This window comes from Akanthomyces muscarius, chromosome 1 (assembly GCF_028009165.1).
Source record: "Akanthomyces muscarius strain Ve6 chromosome 1, whole genome shotgun sequence".
Classification (NCBI taxonomy): domain Eukaryota; kingdom Fungi; phylum Ascomycota; class Sordariomycetes; order Hypocreales; family Cordycipitaceae; genus Akanthomyces; species Akanthomyces muscarius.
Window position 1 is genome coordinate 6,197,866 of NC_079241.1, and position 22,458 is coordinate 6,220,323.

The window sequence follows — 22,458 nt, forward strand, 5'->3', positions numbered from 1 at the left end:
TATGAACTGATATTCCTAGAATCTAGCACATGATGCCCCATCCCACACAGATCTGTTCAGTAGAGGCCGATGCAGGAGGAAAGAAGAAATACAATCATCTCTCTTTCGATTCATCATTTCCGTGATAGTTTCTTCTTGCACCAGCTTCTAAAGTCGAGGCGACCAATGACACCGCTTTGAGCGCGGTCTTGATCGATGGCTTTCAGGTCCACGTCTTCAATGGCCAAAGACACCAGGAATGAAACGCCCAGAAAAGCGACGGAGGCAACGAGGAGAATATGCATGACTTCGGTGTAACTTTGGTTGATGGCAATGCGCTCGGGGCTGCCCGCTGCAAAAGAGGTGGCGACAGTGAACGAGTTTTGTATGCCAGTGGCCTGCGACTTGGACGCCTCTGGAAGATGTGCTTGCAGTTTGGCCAGCAGCAGTCTTGTCCAGATCAAGCCCGATATTGCGTTTCCAATAGCACCGCCAATAGCTCGCGCCGCTTCGTAAAGCGTCGTCACGTTGGCGACATCTAAGATTTGTAAGTCACTTTTCAGGCGCTGCTAAGATTAGAAGAAACTCACCTTGGTGACTGGCAACAGATTGCACCGCCGTCTGCGCAACAATACTAATCATGCCAGAGCCTCCGCTCGCAATAACCTGTCCCATGACGATCTGCGCCAGCGTGGCGTCCCCGTTGGAGTACCGAATCATGAACCCCCCGCCAATCAGCTTGACGAGCGTGCCCGCGACGACCACCCACTTGCACTTGCCGGTGTACTTGACCACAAACGCAGCCGCGAGGCCGATCGCGGCGGTGGACACGCCCTGCGCCGCCACGACGTTGGTGGCGGCCTTGGGCGACAGGCCGTTGACGACGACCAGGAACGAGTAAAAGTACGGCTGCCAGAGGTAGTAGCTCAGGAAGAAAAAGGCCTCGGTCAGGCAGCCCGCGGCGACGGTCCTGCTCATGGCAAGGCGCAGGGGCATGATTGGATGGCGGGCAATGTACATCTCGTACAGGACAAAGCCGGTGAAGCTGAGTGTGCCGGCGACAATCATGGCGAGGATCTGCGGCGAGGTCCATCCGCCATGGAAGCGGACGGTGAGAGTCATGGGTAGCAGAAGTAGCACCAGGCCGGCGACGAAGAGGAACAAGCCGGGGATGTCTGCCTGTGCCCATTTTGAAATAAATACGTCCGTCACCCTGCCCATGCGTGTCTTGTCTCTTGACCTCTGGTGGCCCCAGATCGAGACGAGAAGCGGGATCGACACAACAGGCACAATTATCGCCCTAGAACAGGTTAATCACTCCGGCGTCCCGTCCTTGCGGAGGTGCTTCTCTTACCACATGCCATAGCCCCTATTTAGCAAACACAATTAGCTCCGCGATTTCCGTATATCCTTGAGTCTGAACTTACCATCGCCAGTGCGTCGGCACGAGCGCCTCCACCATAGGCCCGCCAATCCACGCCGTCACGATGGGCGGCGCGTACAGCAACGAGCCAAATACCGCTCGGTTCGCGAGCGTCGTCGTGTCCGCTGCCAGGATCTGCTGCAGAAACACAACGCCCACCTGTCCGACCGAGTAAAAGACCTGGCCGGCCGCCAGGGCGCCGAGGTTCCGCGATGCCGCGTTGACGACGAAGCCCAGCACAATGGACACGAGCGACACGCTCAAGGCCTCGGCGCGGCCCGACGCATCGGCAATCTTGGCCATGACGGGCTTTGTCGCTGCGTTTCTGTTTGATGTGTGAGGACAAGGGGACGCCGGTGGAATGAGGCCGACACGGCAAAAAAGAAATAATACTCACAATACGCTTTGCAATGTGCTGATGGCGGGAAGCATGGAATGGGAGTTGAACTCGGACAGCGCGTAGGGCTGGTAGGACGAGACGGTGAGGCTGTCGAGACTGAGCGCCATGGCGAGCAGCATCATGCCCGTCCAGGCGACGAGCACGGCGGTCGGCGTCCATGAGCGGGTAACTTGCTCAATCTTTTGGACGCCAGTGGGCATGCTCTGCTGGCCAGCAGAGCCTGTGTGGTTCGGATCCTCTGGCGCATCTTTCTCGAATTCCTCAAAGCTAACGTCGTCGCTGTCGTCGTCATCGTCGTAGAATCTTTTTGCGCAGGGCTGGACACTTGGTGGCACTGGCGTGATGACGTCCTCTGCCACGCGATCAGCCTCACGTTTCCTTTGTCTCTTCTCCTTCCGCTTCTTCTGACGCGGCGGCTGTCGGCGGGTCTGCAAGGGAACATCGCTACCGGCTCGCGGCGGCACCAGAAACGGGGCCGGCGACGCAAAAGGCACCATCTGCGAGTAACTCATCTTGTCGACTACTGCTCATGAGAGAGAAGCATTGCAAGAGATGGAAAACTGTGCGCCAGGCAAGGGCCAGCAATACGAAGAAGAGAAGAAGGCTATGTACCTGATCCTTCAACCCCCACTCAAAGGTTACCTGCAGCATAGTATTCTGGCATCTTAGGAGGGGCTGGGTACTGTCGCCGGGTTGTACCGTTTAAATCCGACTTGGTGGGTGTCATCTACGAGTATACTGTACATTGGGTGACCAGGGCCACAACCGCCAGGACGCACTGGGGCATCAGCGCATAATCATGACCCAACAAGGTACAGGGAACATCTAAATGGCTCGTTCTTATTCGACGTAGCTACCAGTAGAAAGAAATATATCAGAGCACCCTTGTGTACGGTTACACATTGTCCAGTGGAGCGAAGCTCGCAGAGGCGGGGGTGAAAGGGGGTATTAGCCTCGTGTCAACGTGAATGCATCTTATCAGATGATCTGATAAGCACTAACCTTAGCTACGACGTGCACCGAGCCTGCCCTTCCCGCTAGCAACGGACCCAAGTTTTTTCCCCAGGGACGTTGCAATCCCTACCAGCGCAGTGGATGTGCGGAACTTTTGCTCTCGGCCCCATCCTTCATTGGGCTAAGCTTGACAAAGCCCTTGGGTATTTGTGCTCGGCTTGGGCCGGAGAACCGATCATTTGCCCAGGCAAGACTCGTGAGTGGTGCGTGCGCGTAAGCTGCCACATCGGGCCATGTTGAGCAGTGGCTGTGCTCTCACTTCCAAAGCGAAAGCGACGGCTAGGCTGTGTCAGTGTGGCATTTCAGGAATTGGGCTGCATCCGAGGCCGGCCCTTTGCTCGCTGGTGATTCACACCACCCCGCATCGGCTTACTGGTCCCCCGGCCGGCCTCGTCCTAGTTTATGTCCGATTGTGCCCGGGCCGGTCGACAGAAGGGCGTGCAGTTCACGCTCGAAGCATGGCAGAATCGACGGCAGAAGCAGTCTTCTAAATTGAGCGCGCATGTAATTCCGCCTTTTGAAAAGTCACATCCTCGGCTTTTCTTACATTCATCTGCAAATGTCGACCTCAGCCGCAAACGACTCACCGGGCGGCGCGCCCGTGTATAAGTAGCGTCGGCAGTCCGATGAAGGACCCCGCTCACTCCTCGAGGGATCCCGGCTTCCACTTACACACAGCATTAACCAAAGTATCTCGAATCCCATTAAGAAAAATCGCTTTTGAGAAGAAGCCAGCAAGAACAGACCAAAAATGACGCCGTCCCGTCCCCCGCAGAACCCCATGGAGGGCACCCCGCCGCACATCCTCGCCCTGCTCGACCGGCTGCACGCCGAGTCGCTCGCGCAGGAGAAGCTCCTGGACCGCTCCGTCTTTGCGGGCGCCGCCTCGGACGAGGCCAAGAAGGCGGCGGTGCGCGACAAGTTCATCGCGCTGGACCAGGACAAGAGCCAGTACGTGTACGCGCTGGCCCGCGCCGCCGACGCGCGCACCATTGTCGAGGCCGGGACGTCGTTTGGCGTCAGCACCATCTACCTGGCCCTCGCCGCGAGCGCCAACGCCAACGCCGCAGGGGGCCGGGGCAAAAAGGCAAATGTGATTGCCACCGAGTACGAGCCGACAAAGGCGGCGAGGGCGCGCGGCTACTGGGCCGAGTGCGGCGAAGTGGTGACGGGGGCGATTGATCTGCGCGAGGGAGACTTGAGGGAGACGCTCAAGGAGAATCTGGAGGAGGTTGACCTCTTGCTTCTTGATAGTAAGAGACGACGTGATACTGCGTTGGGCCTGTCACAACGCGAGGAGCTTTGCTAACTTTGAGTCTAGTCTGGACGGAAATGGCCCTGCCGACGCTCAAGATTGTGCAGCAGAAGATGCGGCGCGGGGCGATTGTCATTGCGGACAACACCAGTGTGTCGGAGGGATACGATGAGATGCTGACATATATGCGTAATCCGGATAGCGGCTTCATTACAATGACCCTGCCATTTAACAAGGGTCTTGAGTTTTGCGTCTACCTACCCAAGAACTAGGCTGTCGAAGATATGCTCGATCAGTCTGCTGCCTGCCACAAAGAATTCTGAGTACATTACTCATGTCTATAACAAAAATGATTAACTTTTCAACAAGAGTCGTCATAGATTTATATATTAAGAAGCATTGTATTATTTCCCTGGTATCATTTCACGTCCCATCGTTAAGATCAACTCTTCGCTTTGGCGTTTGCCTTGTCATCCAAGCGAATGCCCGAACCCCCCGACCAGTCCGCCATTGTCGCGCCGCGACGAAAGTGCGAGGCTAGATGCTGCGCCCTCTCCTCCCAGCTGTTCATCGACACGTTGCAGAAGCCGCACCGGCTCTGGAGCTTGTCCTGCTTGTGCTGGAGCAGCGCCAGGTCCGGCTTCCACCCGTCCCACTTGTTGCAGTGGTGGAACTTGTGCAGGTGCTGCCAGAGGTGGTCTTTGCGCGTGAATGTCCGCTCCGAGGCGGGTCGCTCCGCGCAGGTCTGAAACTCGTGCGACTGGATGTGGTCGTGTGTGGGCGATGGTTCGCCGCAAAAGATGCACTCCGGGTGTGTTTGGTTGACGCGCCATACCAGGAAGGACTGGTCTGGCGGCAGCGGGACCCTGCAGATCCAGGAATCGAGCCCAGGGAGGTGAATGGAGCGCTCGTGCCGCACCCAGTCGTACCTTTTGCGAAAGCTCTGGAGGCAGAATGTGCATTGAAAGGTGGTATTCTTGGCTCGTGTGCCGACGGTCGGGCTCTTGTTACTGACAGAGTCTCCGTCGACAGAGTTGTTCGCAGAGTAAGGAACAAAGGTAAAGTCTGCCGATTGGTGAGAGTGCGCAGAGCCACCAAAGCTGGTGGATGATGCTCTGTTAAAAGACCTTCGACGGTAGTGGCTAGATTCACCACTGGCCGAGGACACCGAGCCATCCCTCCCACTACCATAGCTGCCAAAATAGTCGGACGCCGATTGCGGCGACCGATTAAGAGCCCGTTCAATAGCCGAGGCCGAGGCAGCCTCGTCATCTGGGGGAGAGTTTCGCCAGCGCTCCATGGGCGACATGCTGTCCAGCATGGAGCGCGGCATGGGCGATCCCTGGCGATGGACTTTGGCGCTGTTGCTGAAGAGCGACTGAGCTGAGAGCCTGTGCCGCCGGCGAGCGTTGGCAAACCAGTTGATGACTTGGGTCCGGCTGAGGCCGCACTGGCTGGCCAGGTCCGCCTTGTCATCCTCGGAGGGGTAAGGGTGGTCCAGGTGGCACGCAAACCAGTGCGACAAGGGCCGCGTCTTCTTGGCCGTGCGGGTGCTGGCTCGCTTCGAGGTGACGACCTTGAGGGGGACGGGCCCGTCACCATGGGGATCCTCCTCGAGGTTTCCGAGGTTGTTCTCCTCGCTGACGCCGTGAAGATGGCCGATGACGGGCCGGGACGTCTCAAAGCTGGACGCCTGCCGTTTGCCGCGCTCCGCCAGGCTGCAGTCGCGGAACAGCGCGACGCAGCTCGAGCAAGAGGTGATGGGGTTGGGGTTGGCGTCGGTTGTCTGCAGGATCAGACACTGCAGACGCTGACGCTTGCACTGTAGACAGGGCTCCGGCGGGCGACAGGCGCCGTTCTTGACAAAAAACTCGTCGATGATGGCGGCGTTTTCGACGCCAGGAAACGGGCGTGGCGGCGTCGTCTCAGCAGCAACGCTATTAGAAATGTCCCAGTCTATTCCAGCAGCATCGGGCAGGAAGCCGGCGTCGTCGTCGTCGTCGAGTTGGAGAGCCGGGTCCGCAGCGAAGAAGACATTGTCAAAGTTGTGGCTCAGATCCGTGGTGGTGACAAAAGAGGGGTCAAGAAACATGGAATCCAAGTCATCGTGAGCAGAAGCCAGCGGCGGCATCAGACTGTCGTTGTCGAGGGAGGCAAAGGCGTGGTGATGCTGCTGCTGCTGGTGCGCGGCCGTGTTCGTGTCCGGCGCGGCGCCGGCATCGCCAAGTGGGAAGAAGAGGTCGGTATCTGCACGCAGAGGGTCCATCCCGGAGGGGCGACGCGAGGCAGAACGGCTGGGGACCAGGACAGAGTTCGAGACCAGCGAAGGTATGGACTCCGAGTAAGTAGAGTGAAAAGACGATGATGAAAATTGAAAACGCCTACATGGTCACCAGGTAGTTGGAGTGTGTAGGAGGGAAGAAGACGTGAGCCTGAGCCCCGGTGCCGGCCCGGAACGATTGCTGACCAAAAAGAGAGTTACAGTGCTCTTCAGGTGCCTGTTGGCGCTGTCTTGGCGGGCTTCTACAGTGGGTTCAAGGTACCATATATTAGCGCTCGGAATTACCTGGAGGCACTGTAAGGTACCGACAGAGTTTATGCGCCGCAACCTGCATACAGCTACTCGTTCTGTCCTCTCAGACGGCGCAAGTAAAATAGTACAAAAATACTTGCAATCAATACCAGCTCTACAAGAATGCCTCTGTACTTTTTCTTCTTTTTCTTTTTCAAAGCTTTGTCTTATGCACAAGCCTACTGGTAGCACGTCCTTCCTGCAGCTGCCCGCCCACCTGACCCCATGCGTTGGAGAGCTGGTGGATGTTTATAGTGGACTGCATGCTGTTAGCAGCGGGTCACAGTGGGCGCAGCTCCCCTGTAGCCGGTAGGCCGAGACCGCTAAACCTTGATGCGAGGCTAGCATTGTTCCATGGAAGTAACGCGGAAGTCAGCTAGGCGGCAACTCGAAACTCCAATGCATCGAATCGGCGAGCTAAAAACAGTTCTTACTCTCATGTCCACTGCATGCTGCAAGGTGAATCCTGATATCTCGAGGCCAACTCTACCCGAAGCGAGTCAAGTTGTTCCTTCCTTGGCTGGTCTACTTGGACAGCTTATGCGATTGCCCTACTCAGCCCAACAAAACGGTGAGAATCTGCAATCTCCATCTATATTTATCTTGCGATCAACCGCATGATAGTACAGGGGTTGATAAGCAATCGAGCCATGGGTCCAATCATCTACCGTTCAGCATATCAGCATATCAGCATATCAGCTAATGACGATAGCAACTATGCAAGCCCCATTCACTGCTCAACTCAAATCAAGCTGTAGAAACGCTCCAAATCATGTCCATACAGACGTCGACTATGTAGTCCCAGCGATTGCACTGCTCGCCGCCGGGACGCCTGATTACGGCTGAGTTTGCGTGGCGTCTAGTATGCATTTGTCTCACTAGTCATCACCGAGCCGGCACTTTGGGGACAGTTCGAGACTCAGCGACGCCAGGGAATCCGCTATCGTATAAGTCATGTCGAGGGCTTACAATCGCCGAGACTTTTGACAGTTGACGAGTGAGTCTTGCTGCGTCATGTTAGCCGCGCTGGAAGCTACCTGCCTGCCAGCCGCTTTTGAAAGTTAGAGTAATCTGTCGTTTCGTTTCCGCAGAATTCGTATGCCTGTCAAGACGCTTCTGTTTCGTATAAGGCACTTCTCCTCTTCCCCATGGCGGTTCACCTATTAAGCCATGACCCCGGATCTTGTCTCAACGACCCGCGCCAGTCTGCTTCCAAGACTTTTGCCATCTAGTGTTCCGAACTTCCGCGCTGCAGTTTGTCGCCATCAAAAAGTCGCGATTTGAGCTCCTGCGCCAACCAATTTCGTTTCTCGCCTTGTTACCCTTTTTAGTCGGCCTTGCAGCGCAGCATTTCAGCCACGTCCCCGAACGGCGGCGGCGGCGGCGTCGTTGTCGTGACTCATGTATCCACGCCCCCGGCAAATGTCCTATGCCACACACATCTGCCCTGGCTTAGCCTCCCCTTAGTAATTCGCTGAATCGGGGCAATAAAATGCACTTTCCCCAACGGTTGTCCGCGGGGGGCGAACACCAGCTAAGACAAGCGTGCGAATCAAAAGACGAGAAACTAAGGGCAGGGGTCTGGTGCGCCGGCGTGTGGATGGAAGACTGTCGCAAACCATGAACAAGACCAAGTTTTTTTTTTTTTTGGAAAGCGCATAGGAACCTGGGATACTGACACTGGAAGAGAAGAAAAGACGTGGGCTCACCCTCTATATATGTCAAGCGCTCAGACTAGTACCGCGACCCAGCAGAGGGCGCGAAACAAGCTGTAACAAGAGGGCGCTACTGGGCGCGGTGAAGCTTTACCAGACAACAAGCTGGAGGGCGCGCGCAAAGTGGTTTTGAAAAGCATCGAAATTGTAGCCATATTGTCACTGTAGAACACAAAGCCTCCTTCACGTCAATTGATACTGTCCGCTCTACATTTCTCTCCGACACCGTGTAACTGCCCGTCGTGTAGCTCGACCCGACGACACCCCGTCATGCCGCCGCCCTCTTCCCCGCACCGACGGCCGCTGCACTTCAACGCCTTCGCAGAGGATTGGGTGGCGCCGCCGAGCAAGGATCTCCCAGACATTGTGCGCTTCCACCAGCGGTTTCCGGGCTACTCGCCGACGGCCCTCGTCGGCCTGCCCGCCGTCGCGCAGGACGCGGGCGTCGGCGCCGTCTACATCAAGAACGAGTCGGACCGCTGCGGCCTGCCGGCCTTTAAGATCCTCGGCGCCTCGTGGGGCACCTACCGGGCGGTCACGAAGCGTCTCGACCTGCCGCTCAGCACCACGTTTGATGCCATCCACCAGGCGCTGTCGGCGTCGCCGCTGACGCTCTACGCCGCGACCGACGGCAACCACGGCCGGGCGGTGGCGCGCATGGCGGCGCTGTTTGGCATCGCTGCGGAGGTTCATGTGCCATGCTGCATGAAGTCAGACATCATCAAGCTGATTCGTCAGGAGGGTGGGAAAGTCGTCGTGTCAAGACGAGACTATGATGCTGCTGTCCAAGAGGCCTTTGTTGCCTCGCAGCACTCACAAGGGCTGTATATCCAGGACTGCGCATTCGGTGACTATACAGAAGTACCTCAGGTTAGTAGCTGCCAACCTGATCTTTCGATTCTCACCTTTGCTGAATACCTGTAATAGTGGATTGTCGAAGGCTACGAGACAATGATGCATGAAATCGATGGGCAACTGGGTGAAATGTCACCAACTTTGGTCATTGCACCTGTCGGCGTCGGCTCTTTTGCGCAGTCTGTTGTGGCGCATTACAAAACGCAGCACGGTGCACGTTCCAAAGTCATGTCCGTAGAGCCAGACACGGCAGCCTGTCTCTGGAAGCGGCTCGTTCGAGGCGAAGAAACCTCTGTTCAAAGCGCACCTACCATTATGGCGGGCCTGGAATGCTCAACCGTGTCAGAGTCGTCCTGGCCCATCTTGCAACAAGGCATTGATGTCAGCGCCACGGTTTCCGACCATGAGGCCCATGAAGCCTGTGAAACGCTGCACAAACTGGGCGTTGCCGCTGGACCCTGCGGAGCTGCCTCATTGGCTGCGCTGCGGCGTTTAGGCCCCGAGGAGAAATCGCTTCTGGGTCTAGATAAAGACTCCGTTGTTGTCCTGCTCTCGACAGAAGGACTACGGTCGTACGACGTCCCTCGTGATGTCTCCGACGACGACCCCGTGGCTCTAACACGGGCTCTGGTCCGGATAGACTCCACAAATCCAGCCCTGGGTTCGCAACCTGGCCCCGGCGAAACAGAAATTGCCAAGTTTATCTGCTCGTGGTTTGAACATCGCGATATCGATGCTCATTGGGTAGAGCCAGTCAAGGGCCGGCCGTCTGTCGTCGGTGTGGTAAAGGGCAGCGGAGGCGGCAAGCGCCTATTGCTAAACGGACACGCCGACACAGTAACTCTTCTGGGATACGACGGAGATCCTCTCGATCCCAAAATTGAAAACGGAAAACTATATGGGCGTGGCTCTGCGGACATGAAATCCGGCCTAGCGGCGCAAATGGTCGCGGCGGCCGACATTAAAAAGCTGCAGCTGGCCGGCGACGTCATCGTAACAGCCGTTGCCGACGAAGAGCTAGAGAGCCTGGGGACAGTCAGCGTCCTCGCAGCCGGCTGGCGAGCCGACGCCGCGATTGTCAGCGAGTGCACCGACATGGCCATAACCCGCGCTCACAAGGGTTTCGTGTGGCTTGAGATTGACGTCCATGGCGTGGCGGCGCATGGTTCGCGGCCCGATCTGGGATACGACGCCATCGCAAAGTCAGGCTACGTCTTAGTCGCGCTCGATCGCTACGCGGCAGAACTGCAGCAGAGAGAAGCCGATCCGGCAGTCGGGCCGCCCAGCGCTCACGCATCTCTCATACACGGCGGCGAGGAAGTGTCCTCGTACCCGGCCAAGTGCACCATAACACTCGAGCGAAGAACCGTCGCCAACGAGAGCCCAGCGACTGTCGAGCGTGAGATACGGGACATACTGGACGAGATCGCAGCCGCTACGCCGGGGTTCAAATACGACCTCCGGGCCACGTTTAGTCGCCCACCATTCCACATGACAGAAGACGCTGCGCTCACCCAACTCGTCCGGAAGCATGCCGAGAGAGTCACGCACGGCGAGCCAAGGATTTCTGGGGCTCCGTACTGGACAGACTCTGCGCTGCTGCTTGAGGCCGGTATTCCGACCATCCTTTTCGGGCCGCGCGGTGAAGGGTTTCATGCCAAGGAGGAGTTTGTATATACCGAATCTATTGTACAGACGGCGCAAATTCTTACGCAAATTGCCAAAGAATTTTGTGCTTGATTTATTTTTATAAGAGGACTCAACTATAGATAGACCATCAACTTTCGATGCCAAAACCTTTACAATTCGAAAACAGATGCTGGTACCCTTATACATTCCAACTCATTCTACATATCCCGTCGCACGTTTCACGCATACTCACGAGCATCAGCAGTCGCATCGTCTATCTTGTCCAGCGTTGGCAGCGGAGCAGTCAGCCCCAGCGACGCCGCAATATTAAACAGCCTCTGCTTCTCCTCGTGCGCAGCCGTGTCGCCAAAGATCTCGTCCATGTCCTCCAAGCTCTTGCCCTTTGTCTCCGGCACGCAAAAGTACGTAAACAGAAGCGCGAGCAGGCAAAAGGCCGCAAAGAAAATGTACGTGCCCCAGCCAAACGACTCGAGCATGTCCGGCGTCACCAGCCCGATGATGAAGTTGCACATCCACGTGCAGCTCGTCGTGATGGCCATGGCCTTGGAGCGGTTGCCCAGGTTGAAGATTTCAGACGGCAGCACCCAGCCAATTGGCGCAAAGGAGTAGGAAAAGTTAATGTCATAGATGTAGATGAAGGCGATGCCCACCCAGCCGGCCGCCGGATGGGCAGGCAGATCGTTTCCATAGGCACCTAGCATTGCGCCGACAATCACCAGGGAAATAAACGTTCCAGCGGCGCCGCACATGAGAAGAGGTCGGCGTCCGACTCTGTCGATGAGGAATAGGGCAGGTAACGTCGACAACGTGTTGACGATGCCGTAGACGCCAGTCGCCAGCAACGAAGTCGTGCCACCCGTCAGCCCAAGCTGTCCAAAGATGGTAGGGGCAAAATATATCAAGGCGTTACAGCCCATGAATTGCTGGAAGAAACCAATCAAGCAGCCAATTGCCAGGCGCCGAAACGCAGGCTTCGAAGAGACCAGGCTCCCGTACTGCGCAAAGTACAGCGACGCCCCGGTCTTGCCTGGGAACCGATCCCTGGCAATGGACTCGTCGAATAACACTTCAGCCTTGATGGCGAGGTACTCGTCCCGTAGGCACTCCGAATCGGGATGCTCGGCGCGGCGCAGCTGCGCGAGGGCACGCAGCGCCGCGTCTTCCTGGTGGCGCATGAGGTGGTAGCGCGGCGACTCCGGGTAGAAGAGCATGCCGACGCCCAGGACCAGCGCCGGCACAATCTGCAGCGCAAACGGCACGCGCCAGGCCGCCTGGCTCTGGCCACCAGGACATCGCTGCCCCGGCGGGCCGACATCGTATCGCGGGTCGAACGTTGGTTTGCCGGGGGTGCCGCCCGTGTACGGAATGCCCGGGGCGCATCTGGTGCCGCCAATGTACTGCGTGCCGTACTCGAGCCAGTAGCTAACCAGAATACCGAGCGTGATGCTCACTGTTCACCCAGACATTAGTCCGCAGTCTTTCCTATACTGGTTGCCCACACCAAACCTACACTGCTGGAGCACGACCAGTGTTCCACGGATGCCCGCCGTCGACACCTCGGACATGTACATGGGCACAATCATGGTCAGCATGCCCACGGCGAAGCCTGCCACCGCGCGCCCGCCAAATAGCAGGCCCGTCGTCGAGGCCGCCGCCTGCAGCGCCGACCCGAGCGTAAACACCGCCACGGCCGCCAGCATGGACCCCTTGCGGCCGAAGCGGTCCGCGACGGGCCCGTTGATGAGGGATCCGAGCCACGCCGCCAGCAGGAGCGTCGACACGAACCAGCCCTTGAAGCCGCTGTCGAGGTAGATGCGCGGGAACAGCGCCGCAAACGACTCCATCTCCAGCACGCCCGAGACGACGCCCTGGTCATAGCCAAAGAGAAACCCGCCCAGGGACGCAAACTACCAAAAAAACCGCAAGTCAGCTATCTTTTCAGTAGTACGTCAAATGTGATGTGTGTGACAAAAGCGAGAAAAAGACAGTCAGGGCTCGGGTCTTGGGCAGCACGTACCGCTGAAAGACCGAAAATGTACGGGTTGTCGAGGAGCTGCCTCCAGACGCCCCGAGGCTTCGATTGAGCGTTTGCGCTAGAAGCCATGGTGAAGCTGATCATGAAAAGTTCCGCAATTTACTTCGTCTCTGCAAGCAGGATGCAAAGAAAGGAGGGGAAAAGAACAAGGCCGCTCGCTGCACGCGACACAAACTCGCGGGGCAAACCCCGTCCCGACGACTACTAAGACGGGCCAAGATCAGCTTAGCTTCTACTCACGCCCCAGCCGGCCGCCGATGGGCGGAGCCAAAGCGTGGGGGTTCCGATGAGATTCAGACATGGCGAATAGGCCTGCTTCCGGTGACTGACTGTTCATTGGTTGGTGTGACAGAGGCTTCTTCTTTGCCGCCTCTATACAGATGCGACCACGGCGATTTCTTGCTTGCTGTGTAAGTTGTTGCATTACCTGTACAGAGGCCTGCTATGCTCCCACATGGACAATCCAAATTGTAAGCAGCCGCTGGCCGCCGTCTCCTCTTGCCCCTCACACCGTGCAGGGTGTGCTAATCGAAGCCTCACCACATAACGCGCATCCATACAGAGTAAAATCAAACTGTGCTATCTACGGGCTGCATCAACTGCAGATCTTCTCTACGTAGCATACATCAAGACCTCGGAGCCAGTGTCGCGTGGAGCTCATTACTCTCCTCACGCAAGCCCTTCAGTTGAAGCTTAAAGTCCTTGTTGACCCACTCCCAATAATTTGTCCAGCCAGCTGCCACGCCGGCATTGCTCGTGGCAGCACCAGCATTGCCTGTAAGCGCCTTCATCTTCTCACCCAGGAGAAGTGTGACGCGGAGAATACTTTTGTTTGCTTCTTCCTGCTTTTCAACATCTTGCTTGACAGAGTTTTCTTTGAGTTTTGTCGATAACACGTTTCTGTAAGCTTCGGCAATCGCGTCCAGTCGTCGCGCAGTCTCATCGGGGTCAATGACAATAAGTTTTGTAACCATCAGGTTGCAAAGCTGTCGAATGTCGTTGTCGTCCTTAAGGCCAGCAACAATACGATCGTAAAAGTCAATGTTGTTGATTCGACTGAAGGCCGTCTCCATGAGAGCATACAGCGTTTCATAGGCACTCTAGGAACTTGTTAGCCCAGTCTCAATGTAGTCAGAAAATCGCAGCAAAAGCTCACCTTTCGAACCTCTAAACCGTCATCCACCATATGCTTGAATGGTCCCAGCTGGACTTCGCGCACCAACTCTGGCTTCACGACTGACTCATGTAAGACAAATGGCATGAGTTGACCGAGATGCGGCAAGATGAAGTCGGGTTTGTTGTGTGCTGCAGAGTTGAGCGTCGACATTGCCAGGCGACGAATTTCCATATCTTTATCTTGCAGCATGATAAGCAGCATATCAATCAACATGTTTCGCAGCACAGCATCGAACGCCTCGTCACACTCGGGAAGCGTGTAGCGCACCGCCTGTACAGCCATTCCACGAACACCTATCGATTGATCCTTGAGCAGTGTCTACCCGGAGTCCTATTAGTAGATGCATTGATACGCGAACAATAAGTATCTCTTACTTGAAGTTTGGGCATGAATCTGGTCGGGTCTAACGTAGCCAAACGGCCTACGCACTCTGCGCAGACCACCCTGTTGTCTGCATTATCCGATGCTTGAAGTAGCTGGTCCCAAATGGCCACAGCTTGGTCTCGGAGGTCAGTAGTCTGGTCTGAAACAGACTGCAGAATCTCCTTGATCGACTGAATCAACAAGTACTGCGTGTTTCCGCCTTTCTTCATCCCTTTCAGAATAGTGGGTAGGAACGTTTGTACGTTTCCAGAGCCAGCACGACCTAGCGCGATGGCGGCGGCCAAAGAAACCTTGTCCGGTTCAGAACCGAACTGGCCAAGGAACAGGTCCGACTGCAGCGGCGAATTAGCACCCAGTCTCATGCCGGCCTCGCCGAGAACTGCAAGTGCAAGACAGATGCGGGCCGCATCACCATCTTGCGAGCTAGTCTGCAGCTCCGAAACGAAGCTTTCAACAGACACTCCGGATGAATCCCCACCGGTAACGAGAAGAGTTCCTATCACTTTTCCAACAACTCCGGGATCACCCGCAATGCTCACGTTCTGCAAAAGCCCTGTCATCAGAGAGCCTCCTGCACTACTTTCGCCAACAGCACTAATGAGAGTCAGGAGTTGATCGAGTACGATTCCGGCCAAGTGCGACTTCAAAAGCTCGCAAAGAGCAGACACAGTTTCCTGGGTCATAACGAGCTGCGCGTCGGTCCTGACGAGATGTGCCAAGATAAGCAGCGATGGGCCAAGAAGATGCGCGTCGGCATTGCGTATGGCTGGCATGAGCGCTGACACAATTCCCTCAATGGTGCTAGCTTCCAGTTGGCCCTCAGCAGCTTTGCTCAAAACAAGGTGCTTAAGTGCCGCAATGCTGGAACCACGGAGCGGCCGATTTGCCTTGCGAAGCTGCGCCGCAAGCTCGTGAGCCACGTCTTGAATCCAACCTTTTTCTAGTTGGCCGGGGCTATTGGCAAATGCCGTAATATTATCAACAGCACGCACGGCAGCAAGTCGAGTAGTTTCATTCTTGAGACGTTCTCGAAGAACGGACAGTGCAGCCTCACGCTTGTCCTTCGACAACAATGCCTCATTGCTTTCGGCAGATGTACGAGAAATCAAGACGCCAAGGCCATGAATAGAACGTTGCCGAACCTCAGCGTCTGCGTCATTCGCGGAGGCTCTCTCCATGATCACAGTGAAGAGCTTGTCAAGCTCTCCTTTGTATTTGAGCGCGGATCCTCGCGATCGGGGTGGCGTAATAGCTTTGACCAATTCTTCCGAGGTCCGAATGGCCTCGCTGGAGATTTTATAAAATTTATCGTGCACCGCAGATGTGACGCCGTTGACTATCTGGGACAGATAGGGCTGCAGAACAGCCGATGAGTGGGTTTTCGAAATGTCGCTAATCAGCTTCAAGGCAGTCACTCGAAGCGAGCTGGGCGTGGCAGATGCGGTACCACCACCTGTCGTGAGTGACGACGAAGTTGCACTAGAGCCGGCTGGCTTGACAGCGTCAAGAACGAGGGTTATCAAGGTTCCGAAGTGGTCCGCAAGGCCACCTCGCAGGACGGACACAACATCGTCAATCAACCCGATGATGGCTTGCTTTGTCGGAATGGTTTTGCCCTTGAGCTGCTTAGTCGACATTTTGACAATACTGGGAATAAGGGTTGTGAGTTCGGCGCGGGGCCCATGTAGAGGCACCTTTTCAAGAACGGGAGAGACAAGACCAGTGCCGGCCATTGACCTCGACATGTTTGAACCACCTCCACTGCTTTGGCGTCTGCGTTTGCGACTGACGGGCATTTGAACCACCAAATCGGGTTCAAGCTCGTCAAAAGCAATGCTTTCAGTATGAAGGCCCTCGCCTGTCTTGCGAACGAGAAGGGAGAGAGCTGAAATAACCTCGAGACGAACGTTTTCTTCACGCTCATCCATGCGCTTCACCAGAGTCGGCGCGGCCGCGTTGTACAAAACTCCGTTTTCCAACAGATCGCCACTACCGCGGGTGGCAACCAAGGTATAAATGGCTTTTGCAGCACATCTTCGCACTTTCCAGCTTGCGTCATCGTCGTCATCTTCGAAGCCATCGTCGGCGTCGAATTCTTCGTCGTCATCATCATCCTCCTCCTCTTCGTCATCGTCGTCGTCCATTTCTTCGTCCTCATCTACCGCATAGTTCGGGTCAAACTTCAAATAGCGGAGGCAAGAAGAGATGACCAGATCTGTGTAAGGTCGCATTTCTTGGGGGCACGCAGCTAAGAAGGCCTCGAGAGCCACCAAGGCTGCTTCTCTGACCTCGTTGAATTCTAGGCCAAGGTCATCGCCGTCGCTCATCTTTTGCATGTGAGACTCGAGTTCTTCCTCTGCTAGTTCATTGAAGATGAAATTGGCAGTCTGTGGTAGGTGCGTTCCAAAGCGAGCAGGAATCGAACGAGCCATACTTCCAAGAATGGAGATATATAGGCGGCGAGAGACAGACGTGGCGTCCGGCCGTGCCAGTCTCTCCGTCAGTACTTTTACGACATCATCCAACTGTTTGTCGGACAAATAAACAGCGAGCATCGAGGCTGCAACAACTGCCCGCTTCTTGACGACCGAGGTTCCCTGTTCGCCCTCGAGGAGACGCATTACAACTTTGAGCATGTCCTCCACTTTATCCTGTTCAAGGAGAGGACCAAAGCAACGAACAACTTCGATCAATACATCGACAGCTTCGACGCTGATTTCTTTGCTGTCTTGTAACAGCCCTATCGGGCCGTCGGGGAGGCTTATTTTATCGGTGGCGGAAGCGCCGGTCTGGCCGCCAGAGCCGATCAGACGCGGGATCAGCACACGGTGAACGGCTGCGTATGCGTTGTTGACTTCGTTGGAAACTTGGGTGCCGGGAAGAGGTCGAGGTAGTGCGACGATAACTTGGCGTAGAGCCATTGATGTAACCGCATTGTCCACGGAGTTCTTGAGCTGCAATGAGGATAACTTGTCGACCATGGGCGCAATAATCGTGGGAGGCACTTTCCCGACGAGAGGTCCTAGACTGTAGCTCATGTTAGCACTGCGTACCTAGTATCAGCGATGTTTGGTGCCCAGGAGCATCACCAACCATTTGATGGCCAAGTTTTGCACTTCGCCATTTTGGTCGTCGAGTGCCTTGATGATATTATCAACAGTGCGGGCGGCGATATTATAATCATGCTGCAGGAAATCGGATCTAGCAAAGTTGAGCAGATGCAGGATATCATTCAGTGCCATGAAGCGAAAGTCTGGGTCGGCATCGCTGAGCTTTTGCACATGGCTCATAACCGCCTGGGGCGTGCATGCGGCTGGATTGATGGTGGCCATGTTTGTTTCCACCGCGGAAGCTTTAGCTGGTAGCTTATAGGGTGGACGTCATGCACTTGTATATGCAGAGACGTCGCGCTCTCTTTCTTGCCAGGAGCCTCTGGGCCAGCCGTTTGATGGGGGCGTTGAACGTGAAGGTTGGTGAAGGAGGCAAAGAGGCCGAAGGTGGAGGTGGGGCAGAGAGCTCAAGGTAACAGAGCTCTGGTGAGGCGCCGTCGATCGTTGCGTAGGCAACTTACGCGGCACAATGGTGCCTTTTTTCTATATCTTTTTATGAGGTTCTAGAAATACATTAAATACATTCACAGCAAGTATTTCCCCTTTTTTTCGAGTTATTCATGCTGTCTATCTCATTCACTCTCACCTCTCTGTACGCAAGTCCCCCTCACTTCGCATCGTAACGAAGCCTGGCCAGGCAGAGAGCGGCCCCGCTAAGCGGGTCAAGTCTTTCGGTCGCCGCGTCACAAGTTCACAGCCTACATACAAGTAAATTATCCGCCGTCCTGTCGGAGCATGGGTCAAATCCATCGCCCTTTCTAGAGTATGGGTGAGGACAGACGCGGCAATGGTGCAGGTTCGCACGCAATTCTATCATAGCCTGTAGGTCACGACTTATTCATGACTGCGCCCGTGTACTGGCCGATGCCAATACTCTCCAGCCAACAAGCACTCTCAGGCACACCGGCAGCTCTTTTCCAATCAGCTCCTAGAAGCCGGCTAAAAGGAGTAGCATCCGGACGGTTGGCTACTACGACAAAACCGATCATCACATTCAGCGCCAATATGGCTCGCCTTACAGTGCGTCCTGATGTTTGTAAACTGACACACTGCTATCAGCAGACTCTCTTCGAATGGGAGTTGGGGGCTCGGTAGCTTCCAACCCCATTGGTACCGACCGCAACTTGGAGCTCACGGGGCAGAGAGCCCTGGTATTGGTTGCAAAATGAGCTGCTCTTGATATTGGGCACCCGCCTGCCCGTCTTCGATTGCAGACGCCGCCACATGGCACACAGCAACATATTACCAAAATCTGCCAGCTAGGCACGAGACCAATCACAGAGGAAAGGAACACACCAAAGGGCCGGCTTCAGTCAGCTACTATGCCGAGTGCCTTCATAGCGCCCGTAAGTCGTACCGGGAGAGGCCGAAGCAATCCCGCATGTTTGGCAGGTATGCAGCAGGTCCTGCCAGCGCTGAAACTTCAGGCGCCATGAATGCAATTGTCGATATACTGCCGTCAAAGGGTGTCGAGGCACAGACTTTCAATCCGTCATCACCAGAAACTTCACCATGAAGCGGTTCGGAAAACCAGTACGCCCAATGCATTAGCGAATGGTATTCTGTAGTGACGAGGCACATGATATTTCCCTTGATACGTCGTCAACAGTAGGCACGGTTCCTTTGGCCTCACATTCACCATTTCTCGCGTGTACGCTAGGCTATTCAAGCGCGTCTAGAAGGACCCTCCCTGAACGGAGCAGCCTTTTTTCGATTGTAGAGCAGTTCAGGGGACTGGTGAATCAGAGAGCAATCACGCACAGACAACAGTCTGGCTCACCAACGTCTGCCGACGCAATTTTCGGGTGGCTGTCTATATCCCCACACGACCTATTTACAGCCCTAGTTGCCAAGTTGCCTAGTCTGTGGTTGCCACGAGGGAGTCGGAAATCTGCCGGATGCCAACGTTGCCCGACTTGTGCGAAATGCAGCTCCTCCGAGGAAAGCGATCCGTGGCTTGCATATCCATTTCCCATCACTCTTGGCTTACTTGAAAGGCCAGGAGGATGCGGGGCTACTTGAGCTCTCTGCGACACCCATTTTCAGCTCTTCATTTCCTGTGCCGCCACTGCTACACGCGATGGCCATGCTGGTACGGCGCCGCGATCCACTGCGAGATTGTCATTTGTCCAGCAGCTACAACGCTGGAGCCACCGTTTATGGGGCAGGTCTGGGGCTTGGCCGCGATCAGTATCATTAGGCAAATGTATGACATTAGCCGTTGGAACTGGGCATGGAGGGTAATGGCGCACTCGATTATGCCGCCGTCATCGTGTACAATGGTCAGACTATGATGACAATTGCCGTACAACCAATGAGGCAGACTCTTCGAGCAGCCTGGTTGCCTGGGTTGCCGATTTCCCGGCACAGAGCTGCGACAGCCAGCAGCCAACTCAAAGCCCCTGGTAGATCACTCCCTGGCCATGGCGGGCGGCACGGTGCTAGCCGGTCCCTGCAAACATCGCCTGAGGGCTTTTTTTGTTCTCCAGCTTGCTTGCTTGCCTGGCCAATGATCCCCGACTCCATCTCTGGCTCTGGTGTGGCTTTTAATAGTGGCACCGAGGCGTCCGCGCTGGTAGTCTCCCCGTGGTCGTCCGAACTGGGTCTTGTCCAAAGCCTAGGCCACTGATGACTCGGGCCTACTTCCGCCTCGATTGTGGAGTGAAGGGGAAATGGGCTTGGTGAAAGCTGAACAGCCTGCCGTTTCGCCACAGACCCAGTACATGTGCTTCTTGTTGGCCCTCGTTTGGATATTGTTGTTCTTCCATATCACAAAGTGTTGAAATTACAGCTTCGTATCTGCTCAGCGTTCTTTTGGCGCTGCCGGATCGACTTATACGCGACGGCGCTTGTCTGATCGCAATACCGCTAGCATCGGATTCGTTCGCAATACTGCTCGCGTGAGCTTTAGCCCATTCGGTTGCCTTGTCCGCTCCCCATTCCACCAGATATCTTGATAGTTGATATGGATCTCCCCGCACCTGCGGAAAGGGACCACATACGGTGCGCACTCATCTTCCATGCGGCCGCGCGTCGCTATTCCACGTTACTGACTGTCTTTCTAGTCATGGACTCGGACTGTTGAGTCTCGATGCACATGATATGGACTGGTTCGAAATCGACGTGGCCGACACAGGGCCACAAAGGCGACCAAGCACTGAGAGCACCGAGAGTGTCGGCAGCGCTGGGCTGGCTATGCGCATGCCGCCGCAGAGCAGCGCCGATCTGAGAGCTTTTCCATTAAGCAATGCAAGAACAGCTTCCTGGTCAACAGACGGCTATGCGCCATCGATGATTTCTCAACACAGGGCTTCACATAACCTCGCCCGGTCAAACGCATCCAGAGACCAACGGCCGTCTACAGGTCGATCGCTGCGCACTGCCATGGCCTCCAATGCTTCTCAATACAGTCTTTATCCTGCGCCCACAAAGCCTCTCCCTCCCCTCCCGCCACCTAGGGATCCTACAAAACGACTGTCTTCTGCCGACTCCAACAGCCGATCATCTATCAGCACTCGCTCGTCACGGTCAAACGTTCCCGGAAGTTACAGTGCGCAATTCCTGCCGAGCCCGGCCACGACTGCATCACCAAATTTCGGAAAAGGCAAAATTGAATATCGCACATTTTCGGATCGAATCGGTGCTCCTATTCCGAGGCCTCTTAGTCAACGATCGGTACCGAAAGCTTTGAGTCTTCATTTTTGGAAAGACATTGTTTCCGAGGACAAAAAGATCAACAACAGCGTGCACTATCTTGACATATCACCCGCAGGGACGATTCTTGCGAGCAAGCATGGAAACAACTTGATAAAGCTGTGGTCCATGGCCAGCGGGGAACTACAAAGTGCCGTCAAGTTCTCATCCTACACAGAGGCGAGATCCCGTTCTAGGGAGTATATGATTCGCAGTCACGCCATCCTGTCTGAATCATCCACATTGATTGCAATCGCTACGCGTTTCGGTCGCTCAATTGAGATATTTAACTGGGCGAAAAAAAAGTCGATTCAAACTATTGGAGACGCCGACCGTTGGACCGCCGGCCGCTTTGAATTGTTCGATGGAGGGAGATGCCCTCTGGCGGTATATCGGCAAGAGACCGCGACAATCGACATTTTCCTGGCAGCGAAAGAGAACAAAAAGCCGCTCTACAAGCATTGCAGCATCGAAATGGCCAAGGCCGGGCTCCCTTTTGTTCCCATACTCCCCGAGTTGGCGATTTCGGCCACAAGCCCACTTGTAGTTGCCGCAGCAGGACCGAGACCTCCGATGCCTGGTCATCCTCCCCCAAAAAGGGAGACCCTTCTTGTCGCATGGGAAACATCGGATGATGGCGATACCTCAAATAAGCCATATCGAGTTGCAAGGCCATGGCAGCACGAGGAGCTCGACACCGCCGTCCCAATGGATCTGGTGACGTACGGCAGCGTAGTGGTATCCATTTGGGTACCAGCCAGCTTCCGCGCCGTGCCCGTTCCTGCATCACGGAAGGGAACGGGGTACAACCTACTTTCAGTCAAAGTGCCACTACGCTACGTGCTCGTCTGGGATCTATCAGCAAACTCGACTCGAACATTCGCCATTCCAAACTGCATTTCTTGTATATCTCCCGACTGCCGATTAGTGGCGTACTGCGACGCTTCTGGCTCTGAGATCGGTGCCAGAGGCTCGATTGCCATTGTAGATGTAATAAGCGGGGAAGAGGTCTGGTGCTGGCCAGACAAGAATGCCATGAATATGCAAAGTGGTTTTGAACCTGGTTTTGAGCAATTTCAAGATCTGGGCAGCGTTACGGAGCTTTCCTTTTCGGCTGATGCTCGTTTCTTGATTGTGGGAGATGGCCAAGGGCACATGGGAGTTTATGACGTGCGGACATGATGCCGACATGAAAT

The 22,458-nt window shown here is 55.4% G+C and overlaps 6 protein-coding genes across 6 annotated transcripts; 3 read left to right on the top strand and 3 right to left on the bottom strand.

The window, feature by feature from the left end:
* Positions 1-113: 113 nt before the first annotated feature.
* Positions 114-2,314, bottom strand: LMH87_007104 (uncharacterized protein; the record flags this gene model as incomplete). The annotated part of the gene is made up of 5 exons (XM_056192139.1): positions 114-517; positions 570-1,279; positions 1,334-1,348; positions 1,407-1,727; positions 1,800-2,314. 5 exons carry the CDS (start codon positions 2,312-2,314, stop codon positions 114-116), a joined length of 1,965 nt encoding a protein of 654 aa, XP_056060387.1.
* A 1,253-nt stretch (positions 2,315-3,567) lies between these two features.
* Positions 3,568-4,343, top strand: LMH87_007105 (uncharacterized protein; the record flags this gene model as incomplete). Its single annotated transcript, XM_056192140.1, has 2 exons — positions 3,568-4,069; positions 4,138-4,343. 2 exons carry the CDS (start codon positions 3,568-3,570, stop codon positions 4,341-4,343), a joined length of 708 nt encoding a protein of 235 aa, XP_056060388.1.
* A 4,285-nt stretch (positions 4,344-8,628) lies between these two features.
* On the top strand, positions 8,629-10,953 carry LMH87_007106 (uncharacterized protein; the record flags this gene model as incomplete). The annotated part of the gene is made up of 2 exons (XM_056192141.1): positions 8,629-9,228; positions 9,286-10,953. 2 exons carry the CDS (start codon positions 8,629-8,631, stop codon positions 10,951-10,953), a joined length of 2,268 nt encoding a protein of 755 aa, XP_056060389.1.
* A 128-nt stretch (positions 10,954-11,081) lies between these two features.
* LMH87_007107 (uncharacterized protein) lies at positions 11,082-12,967 on the bottom strand (the record flags this gene model as incomplete). Its single annotated transcript, XM_056192142.1, has 3 exons — positions 11,082-12,313; positions 12,374-12,770; positions 12,881-12,967. 3 exons carry the CDS (start codon positions 12,965-12,967, stop codon positions 11,082-11,084), a joined length of 1,716 nt encoding a protein of 571 aa, XP_056060390.1.
* A 557-nt stretch (positions 12,968-13,524) lies between these two features.
* On the bottom strand, positions 13,525-17,791 carry LMH87_007108 (uncharacterized protein; the record flags this gene model as incomplete). Its single annotated transcript, XM_056192143.1, has 4 exons — positions 13,525-13,998; positions 14,055-14,393; positions 14,450-17,486; positions 17,553-17,791. 4 exons carry the CDS (start codon positions 17,789-17,791, stop codon positions 13,525-13,527), a joined length of 4,089 nt encoding a protein of 1,362 aa, XP_056060391.1.
* Positions 17,792-20,534: 2,743 nt separating this feature from the next.
* LMH87_007109 (uncharacterized protein) lies at positions 20,535-22,444 on the top strand (the record flags this gene model as incomplete). Its single annotated transcript, XM_056192144.1, has 2 exons — positions 20,535-20,572; positions 20,635-22,444. The coding sequence occupies 2 exons, from the start codon at positions 20,535-20,537 to the stop codon at positions 22,442-22,444; spliced, it is 1,848 nt and encodes a 615-aa protein (XP_056060392.1).
* Between the last annotated feature and the right edge of the window lie 14 nt (positions 22,445-22,458).